The sequence below is a fragment of the Heliconius melpomene genome, chromosome 12, assembly GCF_056956725.1.
Source record: "Heliconius melpomene rosina isolate 202511_hmr_F chromosome 12, ASM5695672v1, whole genome shotgun sequence".
In the NCBI taxonomy this organism is placed as follows: domain Eukaryota; kingdom Metazoa; phylum Arthropoda; class Insecta; order Lepidoptera; family Nymphalidae; genus Heliconius; species Heliconius melpomene.
In genome coordinates this window covers 1,731,275-1,752,471 of record NC_140400.1, presented here as the reverse complement: position 1 = coordinate 1,752,471, position 21,197 = coordinate 1,731,275, and the positions used below count along the sequence as shown (strand labels likewise).

Sequence of the window (21,197 nt, the reverse complement as noted above, 5' to 3'; positions counted from 1 at the left end):
CTCGATGTATGTTGTTTTTTATTTCCAGCCGTTGCCTGCGATGCTAAAGAGCCATTTTGAGCTAAATCGTGAATGCTTGCCTTTGAGGGATCATATTAACGACGATATTAAGAACCATCACCGTATCGCCAATTACCTAACCCCCATTCATATTGTGCTAAGAACTCTATATGAGAGAGGTCGAAAGGGACGCTAAGTCCTGGCCTGTGTCGTCGACCTCTCGCTTTCGTACGTTCGCTTCCTCATTTGAAAACCAGCTAATTATGACTGCTGGTTCATTTAAATACTCCAATTCCAAAATCACTTGGCATTTTCCTTAAGTTTTGTGTTCCGATATACTCATTCCTTGGAAATGTGCTCACAAAATTTCGGAATGCATGATTGATTGTAAGCTATTACAATATCGATTGTACGGCGGTACTCGCGACGCAAACATTCACAAATATCAAATGGTAATACATTTTCGACAAACAAACACACCAAAGGTAGTATTGATAATTCATTATGATCTTAATACAAATTCGATTCAGTGAGAGCTTATTTCATTATCTATAGTTTTACGTGATAAGTTTAAAAGCTACAGCGTTTTTTAAGTATATGAAGTAAAATCTCACCATCGAATTAAATAAATGTAAATTCGTTCAAAACAGATTTATACTATAATCGTCTTACATGTACATTCTTACTCTATACTCTTGTATTATATTTCGTTTACAAAAACCGTTTGTTTTAGAATTTCAGATTTTTTCCCAAAAGGTACTTCTTGTCTTATATTACTTATTTTAACAACTTACTTAATAAAAAATTTAACTTATACAAAATAACTGTTGGAGATATCGATATCATTTTTAAATTCTATGATTTATGTCATGCAAATGTCAAAAATTTAAAGCTTTATTTGATTTTTGACGTTTGTATTGTGTCACTGCTTGCATGTAACGCTTTTCTGCACCTATACTAGTTTATATTGTATTCTACGCAACATCTGGACTGGTTGTGTTGTCATCTTCACGCTCTTTGTAAATTGGCCTCTTTCGTATCTATAAACTTCAGGTTTTGTCTTTGCTTCTATGCATAGCGGTAGTGTAAGCTTGTTTTTCAGGTTTTTACAAACCACTTGGCTAGACAGCTAAGTAGTTTTCAGATGTGTAAAATATCATATAATTTAAATATTCAAAATTATTTTCAAGAGCGTGTAATGGTGCTTTGTTATATCTCACTATTTGTAAAATACGAGCACTGTAAATTTACATTAGTTGTTATGAATTATTATCGATGTACAGTAAGTCACAGCACCAGGTAGATGTTTTGAAAAAATCGTTGTGTAGATTTAGATATTGCACCGTTAAAGCCTAAAACAGGCTTGTAAATTGTAAATAATTTGGCACGTCTTAGAGGCAAAGCGACTTATCTTGAACTTTCGATGTTTAGCAAGCAGTAGAAGAGAAATACAGGCTTTGCGATGAGACCCTATCAAAATTATTGGAATGGATCGCGGTCGTAGAAGAACGTTTGGCCAATCAGGAAACCGTTAAAGAAGACATGGATGAACTGCGTAACCAGATTAACATACTTAAGGTACGTAATACTATTGATTGCTGTTAAACTACATAATTATATTAATTAGAGAATATATTTATGTATTAATACAATTATGGCCATGTGTAAATATGTTATTTTTTCGTTCAGCTTATTAAGGATGATCTCGAAAGTCACCAACGCCAAGTATCAGCTTGCGCAGATCAGGCCAAGCAGCTCCTAGTGTCAGGCAGTGATGTACTGGCACCTCATGAGGTATGTTACAAAATGTGTTAAATTTAAATATAGTAGAAAAAAAATATTCAATATTTTTTTAATAAGTAACTCAAAAAATATCCTTTAAATATTTTGCTGGATATTAAAATTTTATTATCACCTTACAAATAGAAATGTACATTAGTAATCTAATTATACTTTTATTTGAGGTCGCTGCTCTTGAACGTGGAGTAAGGCAATTGAAACAACGCTGTGACAAATGTATGGAGAAATGCGACAGGATGCTCAGGCGTCTAGTTGCAGCCAGAGACGAACTTGGCAAATTCACGTATGTATATTATTTACTTTTTTTTAATTAACTTTGGTATGTACTGATGTACATTATTTACAAAAAAAATTTTTTAGATCCATTTTTAGTTCCTTTAAAATGTTTACCTGTAAATATTTGTAAATGATTGCCCGCCTTGCCAGGCATAAAGCCTGAAGTGAAAAATTATTTAACCAACAACGAATACAACATGTATCAAACAATAAATTGATAAGAAAATATAGAATAGAGCATTTTATTACTAGGTTTATTCTGGTTAATCTTGCAAAATGCAGCAAAGCAAAGTAAAATTAATAATAATCAAGTAAAATCAATAATAATCAAGTAAAATCAATGATATTTTTTTTTAGGAACGAATTGAACACTTTCAACACTTGGATGGAAAGTGCATACCGCACTCTGGAAGACAAGGAAGTGGCGTTATCTAAAGTGGAACATTTAAGCGGTCAAAGCGACGATGTACGAGAGTTCGTATCCGACGTGATCGCTCATCAAGCCGATCTTAGATTTATTACTATGGCCGCTCAGAAGTTTGTGGATGAGAGCAAGGTGCTTATTAAGTATCCTATCCTATATCTTATAAAACAAAGTCGCTTTTCGTGTCTGTCTGAACTTTCTAACTCTTCTTCTTCTAAACCACCCAACGGATTATGATGCAGTTTTCACCATTAGTTCGAGTATTTCTCAGGGAAGGTTTATATATAGTTTATTATTTGTACATTCTTATGTAAATTAACATAAATACGACAAATGTGTATAAAGTCCTACCCGTTGAGACACTTTCGCGCATGCGCTGCTGTAATGGTAAGTACTATATGAAAATAATGTACTGGAGTATTGTTCCTCTTAATAAGATCTACAAAAAAGTCCGCGACGGCATATTCGTACTTTTTAAGAATAACGTGTAGTGATCATTTTTCTGTCTAAAAATTGTAATTTCAATATATTTTTTATTGTGAGGGATATTTTTCCATAATGGTATTAAGCCTTATCCTTTAAAATACTTTATTAATTTTCTACGTTAAACGAAGATAAAATTTGCTTTTTACACTGTTTCGAAATTGCGAATAGTTTTAGAGAAAAACGCATTTAATTGTTGACACATCACGCCGTTCACACATCAGCTGTATCGCGGACGGCCCGGGTTCGATTCCCGGCCGATGCATTCTATTTAATTTTCCTCACAGGCAGCCACGTAGTGCTTGCTTTTCATCAGGGACAGAATATCCTCTTCAGCATTAACCACAAGCTCGAAAAAAAGAACCCGCCTGCCTCTATAGCAACGAAGATTTAGATGCGATTGCACGTATTGGATAATTGGAGTTGAATGTATTATTTGAGCTCGATATATTTGGTTTCATATATTTTGTAGTAGTTATTAGTAGGTAGGCTTTTGCTTATAATTTCTTTCGTTTAAAAATAGTCATTTAACTATCAAAAATAGTCATTTAAATATATTTTAAGAAGTACTTGAAAAGATTAGTAGCACAGATTTAAAATTACGGTACCTACTAAAAAATCCTTGCTGTGTAAAACAATTGGAAAATCCTTATTGAAACTACGAAAATGCGGGTTGCATTAGGGTTTAATTAATTTTCACATTATCTTAAGTGCTTTGCAAACATACATTATATGAATAATCCAGTAGTAAAAGCGGGCGAAGCCGCAAGAGGGTCGCTAGTTGATAATAAATTAAAGTATTTTTAAACTATATTTAAGAAGCTAAAGACTTACCTTTCGTGACATTAATCACAATTTTTCGTTTTATTTATAATGATAATTAAAAAAGTCATTTTGTTACGTAAATAAAATTTAAACTTAAAAACAACTGTCATTTACACACAAATTAGAGTAATTTTTTAAATTTTACCCAATTTTGCAGGAATTCCTATCAATCCTCAACGACTATCGTACAACATTACCAGCTCGTCTGTCCCACATCGTTCCACCGGCGGACAGTCTAGTTAGAGAGCACGCAGCCTTAGCGAGAAGGAGGCATTCAGACTTAGCCAATAGAGCTCAGAGACTCTTAGATAGACTGAGAACGGCTAATGACGGGTCTGCGAGATATAGGGAAGCGTTACAAAGAGCTCAGAGATGGATGCAAACGGTATGTTTCTTTAATTTATTTTTTTATCTTATTATTGTATTGAAGAAATCGTGGTAGACGTGTTGGTTGTGATTTTACACTATTTTTTTTATTTTTTTAATGAGATAAACAGTTTCAAAGTTGTCCCGTATGTAAACAATGTGTGGAGAAAAGAGTGGCAGAGTGATTTGTTCTAAGGTTATCTGTGCTAGGAATATGTAATATACCAGTGACAAACAAAAGAAATGGAAAAATTAATCTTATATACCTAATAATAAACCTAATTTTCCCTCACATTGAATCTTACAAGATATTGAAATATAAACTTAAATCTTATACACATAACAATAAAGTTCACTTTCCTCCAGGTTGAACCTCAAGTCCGGGCAGTAATATCAGAAGCGGTGGGTGGTGAACCCAGAGCAGTAGAGTCCCAACTCGCCAGGGCTAAATCCCTTCACACTGATGTGTTGGCTCAGGGAAGGCTTATTGATAATGCTAGAGATGTAAGTTGATAAGAATATATACCAATTTGGCCAGAATTGTTAATTCAACTAAATAGGATTATCGTAACGTTAAAACCATTTTTTGTTACTTTTCCCAGGCATGCGACCAACTAGTTAAATCATTAGAAGGCAACCTGACACCCTCGGAAATAAGACAGCTCGAAGTGCCGATTTTAGAACTTTCCGAACGTTACAATGAATTGAGTTCGGCCGTCGGATCCCGTTGTGCTGAATTAGAAGCCGCGTTACTGCAGTGCCAGGGATTGCAAGATGCGGCCGAAACACAAGGGCAGTGGCTGACGGCAGTTGAAAGTGGTTTTAAGTAAGTTGTAGTATAATTTATAAATTAATGTAGAATTTTGTTTTGTCAGTTATGTTTTAATAAATGTCAACACGTTGGTTCAATATGTTGATATGACACAGTTATCATGAGAAGACATAAGACATGGATATGAAGTGTTTTATATTAAAGGTCTTCTTTCTTTTTCTTTTCTACATACAATGCTAGAAATTTATGTAGATATAATATAAAATCAAAATGATAAATGTTTGATAACTTATTTTCTCTAGTAGATTTTATAAATATTTTTTTCTCTATTCTTCTCAGGAACCAACAGAAACCAGCGTCCCTAATCCGGGAACGTCTTGACGAACAAATCCGGGAGCAAAGGCTTAGTCATTCCGAGTTAGAAGCGAGAAGACCAACACTCAATAAGTTGTTATCATCGGCCCGAGATGCCGCTTTAACACCCAGTAATGTTAGAATTGCTAAGAAATTGGAACAACGAGTTGAGGATATTTATAATAGGTATTTGATTTTTTTTTATTCAATCCAATACGAGACACACAAAAACAAAGCGCGATGCATATCCTCAATTGCAATAATTTCAAAAAAGAGACCAAATCTATAGCAAATCAACAACGAAACTTTCAATCCCCCAGATACGAGAAACAGCTAGAGCGCTCTATCAAACGCAACCAACAGCTCGAGGAGGTGTCGCTAGAGCTATTACAGTTCACGCAACAAGTGTCCGCTCTCGAGGCGGCGCACGCGCAACTATTAGACATGGCGGACGTGCGTGACGATAGACTGAGGCTGGCTGACTTGGTTAATGCTAGGTGGGTATTTTTTAAGTCACTGTAGAAGTAATAATAATAATAATTTAAATAATAATAAATTATTTTAGTTATTTTTTTTATTTGACAATAAATTAAACTATTTATTCTAGGGATAAGCAAATGCCATTGCTCGAAGAATGTCTTAGAAATGGAAAACAGTTGATTTCAAAGAAGGATGTCACCGACACGCACGTCGTACGTGATAGAATGAAGGTAATAATATAACTAATTTTATCAAAATTTTATTTTGTATATCTATAAATAAATGAAAAGTCTATAGAATAAAAAAATCTTTATTGCACACAAAAATACAAGTAATAGGAAAAATAAAACGGACAAGCTCTTATAATCAAGTACAGCTTATGAAAGTAAAATAATTTTTCGTTAAATATTAAAAAATAGTAAAAGTTATAAATGTATTAATAATTTTGTAGTATAAAAGGTTTTGGGGCGTATTGTGGCAGGAACACAAGCGTGCGACTGTAAACGCGACGTTTGTTCGCTACTTGTATGCTGCTTGTAATTAATAAAAACATGTTTGTAAATAATTTACATCTTTACAGGCTCTTGAAAACCAATGGCGCGATTTCAACGTGACGTTGGAAGAGAGGCAGAAACTTTCCAAGCAAAAAGCAGATCAGCTTAACCAATATGAATCATTGAGAGTAAAGGTAATGTTATGGCGCCATTGTAGTTTAGTTATAATAGTTATGAGTGAGTGTAAACAAGAAATACAGTATAGTGGGTTCATTACCCCCGACAATGTCTTGAAAAATTGGGCGATGCGTTGAAAGCGGGATGTCTTAACACTAGGTTCCTTCTACCTACCTTGTTATGTGCGAAATGCAGAGTGAAGCCAAACAAATATGCATTTAAAATTAGAGGTGCTGCTGGTGATTCTATGAGAGGTGTTCCAAATTCGACTAAAACGTAAAAATATTTGTAAATATTATATAAAATGTGTAATGTATATTTTATTCTATATTCCTATTTTCAGGTCCTAGAGTGGTTACAAAGCGTGGAGAATCGTGTCGCACATTTGCGTCCCGTTGCAGTTGATTTGGAAGTAATCAAACATCAACAAGATGAACTGAGACCGCTCGCTAAAGAATATAGAGACTTCTCTGTTAATATTGATAAGGTAATGTTTATTATTTGTTGTTACTACATATAGAATAAAAAAGTTTTAATAAAAGAAAAATCATTTGTTTGTAAAGGTGGTTGTGAGTTCGATTTTCATTAAGGGGAAAGATTAAATTTAATAATTTTCATTTCCCCGCTTTGCTTAACAAAGCGAGATGTTAAAGCTAGTAAAAACATTTATCAGTTGCAAAAAAATTGATTATAAAAAAGCAATTTTAATTTGTCTACTGTGATTCGTATACAAATTAATAAATTTCTTTATTGCATAACATAAAAATACAGATGCAATTATATACGTCTTTCGAATAATAATCGTTTTTATATTATTGCACACTTAGAATAAAAAAATATATATTTTGTTTTATATATATAAATATCATAATACAATATATAAAACCAATAATATATTTTTTTTAGGTGAACGAAGCAGCTGCAATATATGATGCGTTAACTCGCGGGGAACGCGCCGACAGTCCACATCGTAAACGACAGCTATACAGCCCTACTAAGAGACAAACACCAAGTAAGTAATATATTTTAATAATATTCAAAATAAAGAAATAATCATTTAAAAATATGGAAAGTAATAACAAAAAATTTAAAACTCGACTGCGTAAGCCCCCGCGCCGTCAAGACTAATCCAACAACAAATAGCGTAAACATATAATATAATATGTGTATTGTAACTTATATGAAGCCCTTATTAAAAATCCTTTTCCCACACAGGTCGTACAGATGGTCGTTCCCCATCCCCGGGCAAGGTTAGGGCGCTAGTTAGTCCAGCATCGGCATCGGCGTCATCAGGATTCTCTTCTAGAAGATCCAGCCAAGATGGATTCCATTTGGATGGTCGGTTTTTTAAATACTGAAATCGCAAACCTATTTCATTTGACCACATTAAGCCTGATGAACGTTAAACGTTATTATTTTGTGTTTATAGAATGAAATTATTATTCTTTTTATGTTTTAAAAATATGAGACACAGTGGAAAATTAAATTATAAATATATAAAATATACATATCTATTACAGAACTATCACCAGTACAACAACAAATATCGGATATCAACAACAGATACGAGCTACTCGGAACAAAACTGGCAGACAGACAAACAGAAATCGACACTGTTAGGGAGGAAGTCAAGAAATATTTGGACAGCTTCCGATCTCTTAATATTTTCTTGGATAAGGTATGTTGACTCTTAATGGTCGCTTTTAATAGGTAATTTAGCCCTATGATGACATTGCGGGTTTATTATCCATTCGGAATATATTTACGTTTATTTGTGTTGAAGAGTGTGTTATTTAAGTAAATAAAAAAAATGACAATTAATGTCAAAAGCATTAAAATATATTTTTAATTTATAGTAATAAGTATTAAACAACTTTGAATTTTAAAATTCCACCATTTTGTTTTATAGATCTGATTCGGTTATTTTAAAAATAAACTATATAAATATTTTCTTAAAAACCAGAAATACTATATTTTAAACATTTTTTTAATATTTATAGGTCCAAAGACAATTACCAAAAGAGTCCATTCCTAATACGAAAGAAGAAGCTGATAAAACGATCAAACAAGCTAGAGCAGCTCTTGAAGAAATGTATGAAAAACAGAGCATATTAGATTCTACTAAAACACAGGTAAGGAAAAATAAATGACGAAATCACATGATGAGTGTGTATTTGATTGTCATAAGGAATATATGTTTTCATTTAAAATAACAATGTACTACTTACTAGTCTCGTTTATTTGAAGTTTAGTGAATAATCACTAAGTATTTGAATGACTAGTTTTGGAGTGACAAGTCACTAATTTCGGCTTGAGATTATTTTAATTCATGATTTTGATATGAGTTTTCATTCTAACTGATTATCATAGACACCCAGTTTATAATTGCTAGTTATTGAAAAAAAATATTTACATCGAAATGATTTGATTGATTTGATTCACGGTATATTTACATTTAAAACGTTTAAAATTTTGAGTTGTGGTACTTAAAGAGAAGGGAAATAGTTTTTTTTGAGGTGGAGTTGTATAGTTATGAAATTTAAATATGTATTTTGTAAACAGGTTCGTGAGCTTCTCCGTCGCAAACAAACAGTGGAAGGAGCCGACAGATTACACGACGAGAGTGAAGAAGTGGCTGCTAGGTGGAAAGCACTGCACGATGCTTTTAAGGATAAGTAAGGAATTTTTAAATATTTTATTTATTGGTTTGGTTATATGTGTTGTGGCCACTTTCTGTATTTTTGCACATTTTATATTTGAGAAGAAATAAAAGATTATAAAAGTCCTAAAATCAAATTTGCGCAGCCGTCTACAGCTAACTTTAGTGCGGCCAACTCGTGGTGCGTCTGCCCTACTGTAATTATGTTGTAAATGTATTGTTATAATGTATTTTTGATTTAAACTTGGGATTTTTGTTTTTATTCTTTCTGATATGGTTTGATCTGATCATATTTTGTTCGTAACAAAAATAAAAAATGGATATTTGACTAGGTTTCTTATGTTTATATTTGTAAAGGAGAAACGAATTTTGATTGCTCTGTTAATACGCACTTTAATAATTTAAAAAAGAATATTAAAATTGTCTGGAGACATGGCCAGACGTACCGACGGTCGATGGAGCCGATACGTGCTCGAGTGGAGACCGCGCTTAAGTAAGCGTAGAGTAGGACGCCCTGCAGCACGATGGACGGACGATTTAAAGAAGATGGCTGGCACCGGATGGACGCGAGAAGCCCAAGACCGGGATGGTTGGCGCTTGATGAGGGAGGCCTACGTTCAGCAGTGGACGGCGATAGGCTGATGAAAAAAAAAAAATTAAAATGGTGTTGCATATGATTAAATTTAAAAATATAATTTAAGTAATAAGGCAATGAAACATCACCACACTATAAAGTATACAGTGGTTATAGATTTGAACGGCAGAAATTTTATACTTTAATTGTTTTCATTTCTCATTGAGATTTTTAGCCAACCAGCAAAATCTATAATTGAAAAAGTCAAGTTAGATAAACTAACTTATTTGTATACTACTAATTTCCTTTTTCCCAACAGGATCCGTGTAATGGAAGAGATGAAAGACTTCCACGATACTCACAGCAGTCTCACATTGTGGCTCGGCTCTAAGGAACGTATGTTGAGTGCTTTAGGACCTATCTCATCTGACTCCAGAGTCGTTCATACGCAAGTACAACAGGTAAGGGAGATTGAATGTATGGTTTATTAATAAAGTGTGTAACACATACATTTGCTATTATTGAAATTGAAAAATTTGTAATATAATTTAATATCGAAAATGATATTGTAATTTATGTAAATAACATTTTTACATTACATAAAATACTAATCAATTGGACCAAATATACAGAGCGGTGCGGGATAAAGTGTGAAGTAAAAAAACTAAATCTAAATTTTACCTTTTCACCAGGTCCAAGTCCTCCGCGAGGAGTTCAGAAGCCAGCAGCCTCAACTAACTCACTTAGAAGAAGTCGCACATACAGTGTTACAACGTTTGCCAGAAAACGATCAAGATGCTAACAAATTGCGACAGAAACTACAAGTCGTTCAAGACAAATGGAATGATCTGCTTACACAGTTAGTTTTTTTGGGATTTTTTATTGGGAATATGTTTTATGGCTGTCGTGGTTATGTGTAGTTGTAATATGGTACATACCATTACAATGGAACAATTTTTGACTGTAAAAGCAACGGTTATGGGATTGATTCTCACTAGGGGAACGAATTATTTTCAATTCCTCGCTTTGGTAACAACATAAAAATAATTTTGTCACTCCACACTAATGTTTCGTCTCGAAAATTGGTCTTGTTGTCTTAATACCAGGTTTCCTTCGAGCTATATGAGGAATACAGCTTGAAGTAAAAAAAAGCAGGACATTAATTGTTATTACACTAATGTAATAAAGTATAATAAATAAAGTATAAAATAAGGAGACAGCCAATACCAACATTCAATATAAAATAAAGAGAAACACCAATATCAATATAACATTTTTACAAACAGGTTAGAACAACGCGCAGACAGTCTAGGAGCGGCTGCCGACACATCTCGGGAACTCGACGCGGGTCTCGCAAGGCTAAAGAATGCATTACACGCTATATCTGACAAGTTGGACGATGTCGCTAACAATGGAGAACCCGCTGATCAGATTAGGGAAGTTGAGGTAATGTGGGATTATGTTTATAGTAATAGCTTAGATTTAGTTCTAAGCATTAGTTGGAAATGGGGCGAAAATAGAAACGAAGTGTTTTAATTCTAGGGATTTTTAGCACTCTCATTCAACTTGTGATATCTCGAAAGTTGAACGAAAAGGATCACAGACTATCTTAACACAAAAGTTCCGGCAGAAACCTATAGCTATAGCTTGAATCATAAAATATATGATTTAGTTATATGTATTATGCCAGCCGTGGTGTAGCGTAGGGGCACAAAGTATGACTGTAAACCGACAGGTCGTGGGTTCGATTCCCACTCCAGGAAATGAAATATTTAATTAAAATTTATATTTCCATTTATTCACTCTGGTGTCGAGGCAACAGCGCAACGTTGAGTTCCGCCACTCAACACGCAATGCCTTCGAAAATTCGACGAAAAGTGGGGAATGGAGTGTCTTAACACTATGTTCCCTCTGCCTACATTGCTGTCTGTGGGATATAGCGTGAAGTTGATTTATATTATGATTTCTACAGAACCTAGAACGTCAACTAGAAGGTCAGCGTCCACTCCTGGCGGACTTGGAGGCAGCAGGTTCGACTCTCGCGTCGGTGCTGACGGCGGCCGGTGCACGCCACGACGCGCACCACGTGCAGGGACAGCTGGCAGCTGTGGCCAGGCAGTACGACGTGGTGCAGAGGAAACTGGATATGATCAAAGCTGAGATCGAAGGGGCTATTAAGTGAGTATTGTTCAGTTTTAGTTTTTTTTATTTAGTTTTAGTTTTTTTTGTTTACTTTTGGGTTTCGTTTATTTCGTTAGGTGTAAGTTGTTGTCTGTTTAACTGTATAAGGATTGTTTTGGGAACATATCATTGAGGTATAAAAAATATATATGTCATTTTGCTCCTAAAGTCCAATGTTAATTATTACAGAAGAAATAAAGTATAAGTTAAAAGGTCTTTGGTCTTTGGTCTTATAGCCTGGCAAGCAAACGTGTTGGCTAAATTATGAGAATTGCCGACCTGCCGATAAAACATATCAGCTAGACAAAAATTTGTAGATTACGAGAGAAATATCTCCATTAACTCTTTATCGATAAATTACAAATAACCGCCAGTACATTTGTATTAACTTACTTTCATTTTCCAGGGACGGACGTAATCTCGAAGAGACCGTATCCCGTACTCTAGGATGGTTACAATCCGAATTGTCGTCACTACCGGGACGGTTACAGGTATCAGCGGATAAGAACAAGTTACAACAACAGGTGGCAAAACACGAGCCACTGTACCGCGACCTCACGCAGAGGGAACATGAAATTATTATGTTATTGGATAAAGGTATGAAAAAATTAAGATTTTTTTTATGAACTTGTTGTTTTTATGTAAATCGTTAAAGTGTACATAGGTATTGTCAAATATAAATTTTATATAAAATATCATTGAATCGTATTTTATTTTGAATTATAAAAAATGTTTTAAAACTGTGCATTTTAAAGCTATAATGTTTATATCAAATAGATGCATTTGATTTCAACATACTACGGAAAAGAGTAATTTGTCTATTTATGTTACATTTTATGGACTCTATAATTTGACTCTAATATATATAGATAATTCGAGAAGAAAACGTAATTTATATATTTTTTTGATTAGGCCGTGAAATGGAAAAGAAACCAGCGTTCCAAGGTCTCCGCAAAGACTTGGACAGGATACAAACGCAATGGGATAAACTAAAGCGGGAAACCGTCGATAGATACACACGTTTGCAAACAGCTATGGTGAGAATTCATTTCTTTTTATTTGATATTTGTACTTTTATGGGGGTTTTATTTTTTTATTTATATTTTTGAAAAAACAACTAATGTCTTTGTTATGTTATTTAAACTGTTTAAATAAATATTAATAATGTAGTATACTGCAAAGAAAAACTAAATATATTTATTATAGTGGTTTAATTAGTGAACTAAAAAGTTACTTGATTATTTTCAAAAAAATATATTTTTATCATTTCCTATTTCTTTAATCAGGAACATTGCCGTAAATATACTAAAGCTCAAGAGTCTTTCGTCCCGTGGCTGTCGGACGCTGAGGACAGATTGAATAAACTACCTCCAGTTGTGTTCACCAAGAAGGATGTGGAAAAACAGTTGAGGGAATTACAACAGATTAGAAATGATGTTTGGAAGAGGTGAGGTTTTGTTGTACACAATTATTATTGTAATATAGTTTGTGGCTTTGCACACGTGGTCAAATGGAGATAGGTTAGAGTCCTGTATGACACATTACACACTTTTAGTGCTTATGTAATTCTGATTGCAGATCCAGTGGGTAACATCGAAATTATTCAAATGATGCATTCAATTCCATTTCAGAGGGAACCTAGTGTTAAGACACTCCCATTACCACATCCGACCCCCCTTTTTTTCTGCCGAATTTTTGAGGCATTGCGTTTTTAAGAACCGTACTCAACGCCTTGCTTTGCCTCGTTAGGAATGAATGAAAGGAATAGGAAATGAAAATAAAATAAATTAAATATTTCGTTCCCCGAGTGGAAATTGATCCCCCAATACTTATGTTGATAGCCCCTACTCCACGACGGCCTCAAAATTTTATTATTAACATTGTAATTTTTATTGAAAATTATTTTTTTTAAAATTAATTAATTTTGCCGATTAACATAATTGGACAAGTATTGTTAGTTTATTTTTAATCTGTATAATATTAAGGATAATTTAATTTTCTGTAGATCTGGTGAATATGAGAACAACCGCACTCTAGGAGAGACCTTCATCTCAGCTTGCGACGTGGACCAAGAGATTGTGAGGAAACAGCTCGACGTTATGAAGGACAGATGGGATAGAATTAACAACGGTTTGTATATATTCAATAAATTAAAATATATGATGGATACTTTATCGTCATATAAAAAAATAAAAATATGAAGTTCCAAAGTTTAACCGTTTCACTGTAAAGCTGTTTATCTTTTATTGTAAATATATTTGCTTCCTATTCTATTTTATTTTATTTTCCGTCTATTTACATGCTCTGTCTCGCACAAACACGTTATGTCTTATATCTTCCATTTCACTCCCACAGAGGATATTTTACATATCTTGCTTACATAGTCACTTTATTTTACCTACACTCTCACACAGATATGTATGTTATGTTTGCAGCAATATGTTATATTTGTATAGTTTATCTCTCTCTCTCTCTCTCTCACACACATTTTGTCTATGAGAAACAGACTTCCCTATATAAACAAAACTATGCCAAATCCGTCCTCCGTCCACACAATTTTTGTAAAAAGAGGTAGTAAGTTTTAATTCATGTGTTATTATCTTCTATATATATAAAAGGACTTGTCCTCACTGACTGAGGTAAGACGCACGCACAGCCGTAACCGCTGTGCGCAGAAACGTGGAATTTGGACAGATGTTTACTTTCGTATCTGGACATCCACTAAGAAGGGATTTTGAAAAATTTTAATTCTAAAGGGGTGAAATAGGGGTTGAAAGTTTGTATGAAAAAAAAATTAAATCGGCACCGATTCTTATAAAATTTGAAATTCAGACTCTTAAAAGTATTTAATTGAACACATGTTTCATGGTTTTCTAGAATTATTCCCCTAAGGGTGCAAATAAGGGGTTGAAAGTTTGTATAGATTTTTTTTTAAATCGGCACCAATTTTTATAAAATTTGAAATTCAGACTCTTAAAAGTATTTAATTGAACACATGTTTCATGGTTTTCTAAAATAGTTCGTATAGAAAAGTCTCTAAATCGCCACTGATTTTTATAAGATTTTAAATTGAGACTCTTAAAAATATTTCATTGAACACGTGTTTCATAGTTTATTAGAATTTACCCCTAAGAGTATTATTATCCTATTACCCGCAGGCGAAGCTGCGCGCGTCCGCTAGTTATTATATAATACTTATTGTAACATCCCATATATGATCCACAGAGGTGCTCCAACAAGTTGAATATCTAGAGTCCACGTCTCGCAAGCTGGGCGAGTTCCTAGACAAAGTGCGTGCAGTAGAAGCTCCGCTGTCTCGGTGCGAGGAACGCCTGGAGGCAGCACTAGTAGCGCCGCCCGCCGCCGCACGGGACGCTGTCGCGAGGCTGCTGGACCACGTGCACGGGCTTAGGGCTCCGTTACAGGTGAAAAATGATTTCTTGTTCCTTGTTTTTAGCTTTATGATTTGTAGGGTAGCCAGAGATATCATAGTGTTGGAATATGCAGAATATTAAGTATCGTGTTGTGAGTGTTTTCCGTTTTCCATCATAATAAAATACCTTTTACCAAGGTGGACATAAGAAAATAATTAATTCATCAATCCATAGTGTGAGGATTAAGGTCACAACGGTCATGTTTGCAGGAATGAACTATTTTCATCTCCTCGCACTGGTAACTAAACGAAATGTGACGTTAAGTTCCGCCATCCTATACGCAATATTTAGAAAATTCAGTGTGAGACGGAATTTTTATATTCAAGTATATAGCAGATACGTTAAATAAATATAAATATGCTAAATAAATAAATAAAAATAAATTTCACTAACTCATCCAAAACAATCTTCCAGAGTGTCAATATATCAGCAGACGACATCATTGCTCTTGCAACGGAATTCGGTGGTCCAGAAGCCGGTGCTAGAGCTCGACCGGTCCTAGATGAGACCGTCAAGGCACTAACTGAACGTCTCCAAGATCTGGAGACGAAAACGGAGGATGCCAGAGAGAAGCTGGCTGGTGCGGCCGCTGCTTATTCGCAGTTCCAGGTTATTATTTATCATATGCATTTTTTGAGCCAGTGGAGTATTGCGACGGTTCGATACCCACTCGGAGGATCGAGTCATTTTCATATTGCCGCTCTTGCAACAAAGATTGGACGTTATAATCTCGAAAATTGTCGAGTGTCTTAGAACACTAAGACACAGTGTAGTAGATTCTTCCGTGAAACACAGGGTAAAAAATATGTTTTAGTGTGCTAAGTGCCCTTAGAACAAGATAAAAATTAAGAAACCTATAAATATTTTGAATTGGTTTTAGGTGGAATATAATGTCCAATGCACATTAAATAGATGTAAAATGACGTAATATGTTGTATAGTATAACATAAGACGAGAAGATAAAAAAATTATCGATCGTGAGATTAATAATCGTGTGTCAAAATCATACAGATAGTATAGTTGTTTTATCGTCGATGCTATTAGCATTATTGACAATAGTAATCTTTTATCTAAGAGAATATTCTCTTCACGTTGTTACTTAATAGAATAAATGAATTAGCTTAAATGTTATAAGTGTATACCAAGTTCGTCTCTGTGACTATTAATTTTCCCATATATTTACACAATCTAGAAGAAAAAAAGAGCTTTTAATAAAGCATTTATACGATATTATAAATAATATTATATTTATATGTAATATTTTCTTATATTATTTAGGACAAAATAAAGGCCGTATCCCACGATTTATCCGATCTGGATAAGGAATTAGACAACATGAAGGCGCCAGGTCGTGAAATTAAAACGGTGAAGGCACAATTGGATGATGTTGCAAGATTCTATAAGAAAATAGAGAATTTAGAAGACATGGTAATAGATTCAGCGAGAACGGCGGAGAATTTGGCTGATGGTGGACACGGAGAGTCTGATAAGGCAAGGGATCAGGTGAGGCTTAAAAAAGGGGTTTTTTGTAGAAAAACATTTTCTTTTTGGTTTTTTTAAATGTTTGGATATTTGGGTGTAAGTTTATTTTCTTTAATAGAATGTGAAGAGATTGATATGCATTGATATGTATATTAATTTATAACTTTAAATTGAAATATTTAAAGTAAATGCTGTATTAAAGGGTATAATTATATGCTTAGTATATTTCTAAATATTTTATGAAACGACAGGTGGAAAACATCCGCAAGCAACTCGCCAAGTTAGATGAACGTGCTCGCGCTAAAGAACAAGATTTGGACGACACATTGAGCAAATTGGAAGCCTTCTATAAAGCTTACGATTCAGTCATGGATGATGTTGATGAGGTAATTGAGGTTTATTTAACTTAATTTTGTCATTTTTGTCTTTGATAAAGAAGGTGTTGTTTCTTTATTTAGAATTGTAGTATACTCGTATTAAGATTTATTAAGTATAGAGATTGATGAAATTTGACTTGTGTGTGATTTGGATAATAACCTACATGTCATTTGCTAAAGTATTCTAAAATAATTTCTTATTCTTCCGAACAGGCATCTGAACAAGTACGAAGTCTTAAACCGGTTTCCTCAGAAGTCGAACAAATTCGTACTCAACAAAAAGACTTTGCGGACTTAAAGAAGCGTACGTTAGAGCCATTAGGGCAAAATGTATCGCATTGCAATAAAATAGGGCAAGGATTAGTGAGATCAGCCCTACAGGGAGTGTCCACACAACAGCTGGAGAAAGATCTGGAGAAGATGAATGATAGATGGAACGCTTTGAAGGACAAGGTAATTGACATATAATGTATTAAAAATAGTTTCTTAGAATATATTGATTTTTTTTACAAATATTGCGTTGTTATATTTTTTTAATAATACATAAATAAGTATGTTAGGATATGCAACCAAATTTCGTATTCCTTCTACTAAATCGTTTCTAATATATATATTTTTTCCCCACCCAGATGAATGAAAGAGAACGTCGCCTCGACGTCGGTCTCCTCCAGTCGGGTAAATTCGCAGAAGCCCTCGCCGGCTTAGAGAAGTGGTTGACCGACACTGAGGACATGGTCAACAACCAGAAACCACCGTCCGCCGATTATAAAGTGGTTAAAGCTCAGTTGCAAGAGCAAAAGGTAAGTTTCTATTAGTGTAGAGTCATCTTACTTCGTTAAATGAATAAACCAATGTTGGTGAGATTCCAAGGTCGAAATTAACAATAAACTATAAAATTCAACTAAAAATTACTTAGTGCTTGCACAGATAACATATTTTGTAATAAATAAAATAATTTGTTTTTATTTTCCCATTTTTTTCAATAAATAAAAAAAAATAAGTGTAGTATTAAATTCCCTATTATCTCTCAACAGTTCCTCAGAAAAATGTTAATGGACAGGCAAAATTCTATGTCATCTCTCTTCGCCATGGGCAACGAAGTGGCAGCCGGATGTGACGTCACAGAACGTAAAGCTATAGAGAAACAATTAAAGACACTAATGCTGAGATTCGATCAGCTAACTGGAAGTGCTCAACAGAGGATGTTAGATCTGGAACAGGCCATGAAGGTAGTTATTGGTCACTATATTTTTCTTTTTCAAATGGCGAACGGAAGGGTCTTAATGAAAACGAAATGTTGAACTGCCTAACGTGCTATATGCGGGATACAGCGCGAAGCTAATGGAAATATTTTGAGTAGACTGGGTACAGGTGCTTAGTATAATTTCCATCCAACAAAAGTATTAACATTTTGATTGGTAGAATTTTAATTTTGTTTAATATAGTTAAATGTTTTGATTTTTCTAGTCTAACATGACACTATGAATGTAAAAGAAAAAAAAACAATCGAATATAATCGAAAAACACTATGTCATCTTTCCATAACATCTTTATAGGTGGCTAAACAATTCCAAGAGCAACTTCAACCGCTCGTCGAATGGCTGGACGTCACTGAGCGTAAAGTGAAATCGTTAGAACTGGTGCCCACCGATGAGGAGAAAATACAGCAGAAGATTAGAGAGCATAAGGTTAGTGAGCGGCTTTTGTAACGAGCGGTGTCCTAATAATAGGTCCCCTTGCCTGTCCGATATACAGCGTGGAGCGAAAACAGTAATTCAATACAAATATTATACTTTCAGAACCTCCACGACGATATCCTATCAAAACAACCACCATTCAAGCAATTAACAGAAACAGCTTCCCAATTAATGGGACTTGTGGGTGATGACGAAGCTACGACTTTGGCAGATAGATTACAGGCTGCTACTGATAGGTAGGTTTAATTATCTGTGCTATTATTTTTTTCTAAATTATTAGCTTTCTTTGGTTTATTTTTTTTCTTCTTTTAAATAGCAGAATGCAACTAGACACAATTAACAGAATTTCATTGATAAAAAAAAATATTGTTCAAAACTCATATAGTAATCTAATAATATAAATCCGTTTCCTCTAGATACCAAGCGCTAGTCGACCACAGTCTCAATATAGGTGACCTATTAGACAACTCACGCAAGGGTCTCCGCCATCTTGTCCTCACGTACCAAGATCTATCCGCGTGGATGGACACAATGGAACAGTATTTGGCTAAGAGAAAGATATTACCGGTCCATATGGAGAAATTACTAAGGCAGATGGATGAATTGGCTGTATGTACAATTTTGTATATTTATGTGTATAACATTTTTATATATATTTGTATAAAAGTTCTTTGTGCATTGGTTTAAATGCCTTTAATAATCATTAAATTCTATAAAAATAAATAAAAAATCTCATTACTATGATAACATAAAAATATTAAATTTTCCTTTTATTTTTTCTGCAAAAAGATCCAATTGGTCACATTAGACTGCCACAAGGTAGTCATAATAACAAAATACTAATAATTTAACGATCCTTTGTAATTTTTCATATAAAACAGGAGAAAACTGAAGAAATAGCATCAAAACAAGAACCAGTGGACAGCACAGTGGAATCAGGTCTAGAATTAATGAAGCATATATCAGGAGACGAGGCGTTACAGCTCAAAGATAAATTAGATGCTCTACAAAGAAGATATAATGAATTAACATCAAAGGGAGCTGAGTTATTACGTATAGCTTCGGAGACGTTGCCTCTGGTGCAGCAGTTGTATGGAAGTCATGCGAAGTGAGTTTGAAATTGATTTAAAAATATACATTTATGTATTGATTTATTACCAATAAATAATCAACATTGTATTAGATAGCGTTCCAAGAGTGTGACTGTAACGCGACGGTTGTGGCTTCGATCCCCACTCGAGGAAGTGAAATATTTATTTACGTTTATATTTCCATTTTTTCGCTCTGGTGTTGAGGCAAAACGCGGCGTTGCGTTCTGCTCCTCAACACGCAATGCCTCCAGAATTCGGCAGAAAGTGGGGAACGGAATTTCTTAACACTAGGTTCCCTCTGCCTACCCTGCTGTGTAGCAGCTGTGTACACACAGCAGGGTAGGCAGAGGGAACCTAGTGTTAAGACATTCCGTTCCCCACTTTCTGCAGCGTGAAGCTGATTTATTTTTTTTATTTTAAGTTCGTTTTAGAATTAATTAATTAGTGTTCATTAAAACAACGTGAAGCGTGAAAATGCGTGAAGTTAAAAGTTGACTTTTATCATTTAACTTATTTATTAAATTATTTAACAACAGGTTATCTGATTGGATGTCAAGTGCAGAAACATGCCTACAGTCTGTGGAACCGCGTGAAGAAGACATATTGAGATTGGAGGCAGAACTACAGGAATTTAGACCTCTATTAGATAACATCAACCTTGTGGGACCTCAATTATGTCAGGTAAATGTAAAACATATATATATTTTTGGGGGCGTTTTACTGTGGTATAGAGTCTCTCTGTAAAATATGGTTGTGGATTTCATTCTCACATTAGAGAATTATTATTAAAATTTAAATTTTTTCAATAACGTATATTACTATTTTACATATTGAAGTACAAATAAAAATAAGAATATAAAGTTTATATAAGGAATTACAAACATATTTATTTTTTGCTCCGCTACGTATAGCGCGGCGTTGAATTCTGCCACTCACACGCAATATCTGAAAAATTAAGCAATAATTGGGAAAGTTAGTGTTTTAACACTTTTACTTTTTTGTACTACCAGATCTCACCTGGAGAAGGCGCTACCCATGTAGAAGGTGTGGTCACTCGAGACAATAGACGTTTTGATGCCATCGCAGAACAGATACAGAGGAAGGCGGAGAGATTGCTGTTGAGTAAGAAGGTAATATACGCATTAATTATAATTTACTAAGATTTCGTAAAAGACTAAGTAATCAAATCTGATTAAAAATAACATGTAGTGGTTACAGTAAGGTAAACAACAATATACTTATTACTAAAGT

General features: G+C 34.2%; 1 protein-coding gene across 16 annotated transcripts in view; it reads left to right on the top strand.

Annotated features, from left to right (window-relative positions):
• Positions 1 to 21,197, top strand: part of shot (dystonin-like protein short stop) — a 239,974-nt gene that overhangs the window by 188,221 nt on the left and 30,556 nt on the right. For all 16 annotated transcript variants that reach the window (XM_085194381.1, XM_085194376.1, XM_085194378.1 and 13 more), the window contains 38 exons: positions 1,432 to 1,578; positions 1,690 to 1,794; positions 1,965 to 2,083; positions 2,434 to 2,632; positions 3,966 to 4,193; positions 4,541 to 4,678; positions 4,777 to 5,000; positions 5,286 to 5,486; positions 5,621 to 5,797; positions 5,908 to 6,010; positions 6,361 to 6,468; positions 6,795 to 6,938; positions 7,358 to 7,463; positions 7,667 to 7,789; positions 7,972 to 8,129; positions 8,452 to 8,583; positions 9,014 to 9,126; positions 10,004 to 10,145; positions 10,377 to 10,543; positions 10,971 to 11,130; positions 11,657 to 11,862; positions 12,272 to 12,462; positions 12,778 to 12,902; positions 13,152 to 13,312; positions 13,871 to 13,995; positions 15,091 to 15,290; positions 15,714 to 15,908; positions 16,578 to 16,802; positions 17,033 to 17,167; positions 17,372 to 17,611; positions 17,788 to 17,958; positions 18,193 to 18,387; positions 18,715 to 18,846; positions 18,958 to 19,091; positions 19,272 to 19,464; positions 19,737 to 19,963; positions 20,483 to 20,627; positions 20,957 to 21,076. In XM_085194381.1, coding sequence (XP_085050507.1) covers positions 1,432 to 1,578; positions 1,690 to 1,794; positions 1,965 to 2,083; positions 2,434 to 2,632; positions 3,966 to 4,193; positions 4,541 to 4,678; positions 4,777 to 5,000; positions 5,286 to 5,486; positions 5,621 to 5,797; positions 5,908 to 6,010; positions 6,361 to 6,468; positions 6,795 to 6,938; positions 7,358 to 7,463; positions 7,667 to 7,789; positions 7,972 to 8,129; positions 8,452 to 8,583; positions 9,014 to 9,126; positions 10,004 to 10,145; positions 10,377 to 10,543; positions 10,971 to 11,130; positions 11,657 to 11,862; positions 12,272 to 12,462; positions 12,778 to 12,902; positions 13,152 to 13,312; positions 13,871 to 13,995; positions 15,091 to 15,290; positions 15,714 to 15,908; positions 16,578 to 16,802; positions 17,033 to 17,167; positions 17,372 to 17,611; positions 17,788 to 17,958; positions 18,193 to 18,387; positions 18,715 to 18,846; positions 18,958 to 19,091; positions 19,272 to 19,464; positions 19,737 to 19,963; positions 20,483 to 20,627; positions 20,957 to 21,076 — 6,114 coding nt within the window. The remainder of the gene's footprint in view (positions 1 to 1,431; positions 1,579 to 1,689; positions 1,795 to 1,964; positions 2,084 to 2,433; positions 2,633 to 3,965; positions 4,194 to 4,540; positions 4,679 to 4,776; positions 5,001 to 5,285; positions 5,487 to 5,620; positions 5,798 to 5,907; positions 6,011 to 6,360; positions 6,469 to 6,794; positions 6,939 to 7,357; positions 7,464 to 7,666; positions 7,790 to 7,971; positions 8,130 to 8,451; positions 8,584 to 9,013; positions 9,127 to 10,003; positions 10,146 to 10,376; positions 10,544 to 10,970; positions 11,131 to 11,656; positions 11,863 to 12,271; positions 12,463 to 12,777; positions 12,903 to 13,151; positions 13,313 to 13,870; positions 13,996 to 15,090; positions 15,291 to 15,713; positions 15,909 to 16,577; positions 16,803 to 17,032; positions 17,168 to 17,371; positions 17,612 to 17,787; positions 17,959 to 18,192; positions 18,388 to 18,714; positions 18,847 to 18,957; positions 19,092 to 19,271; positions 19,465 to 19,736; positions 19,964 to 20,482; positions 20,628 to 20,956; positions 21,077 to 21,197) is intronic.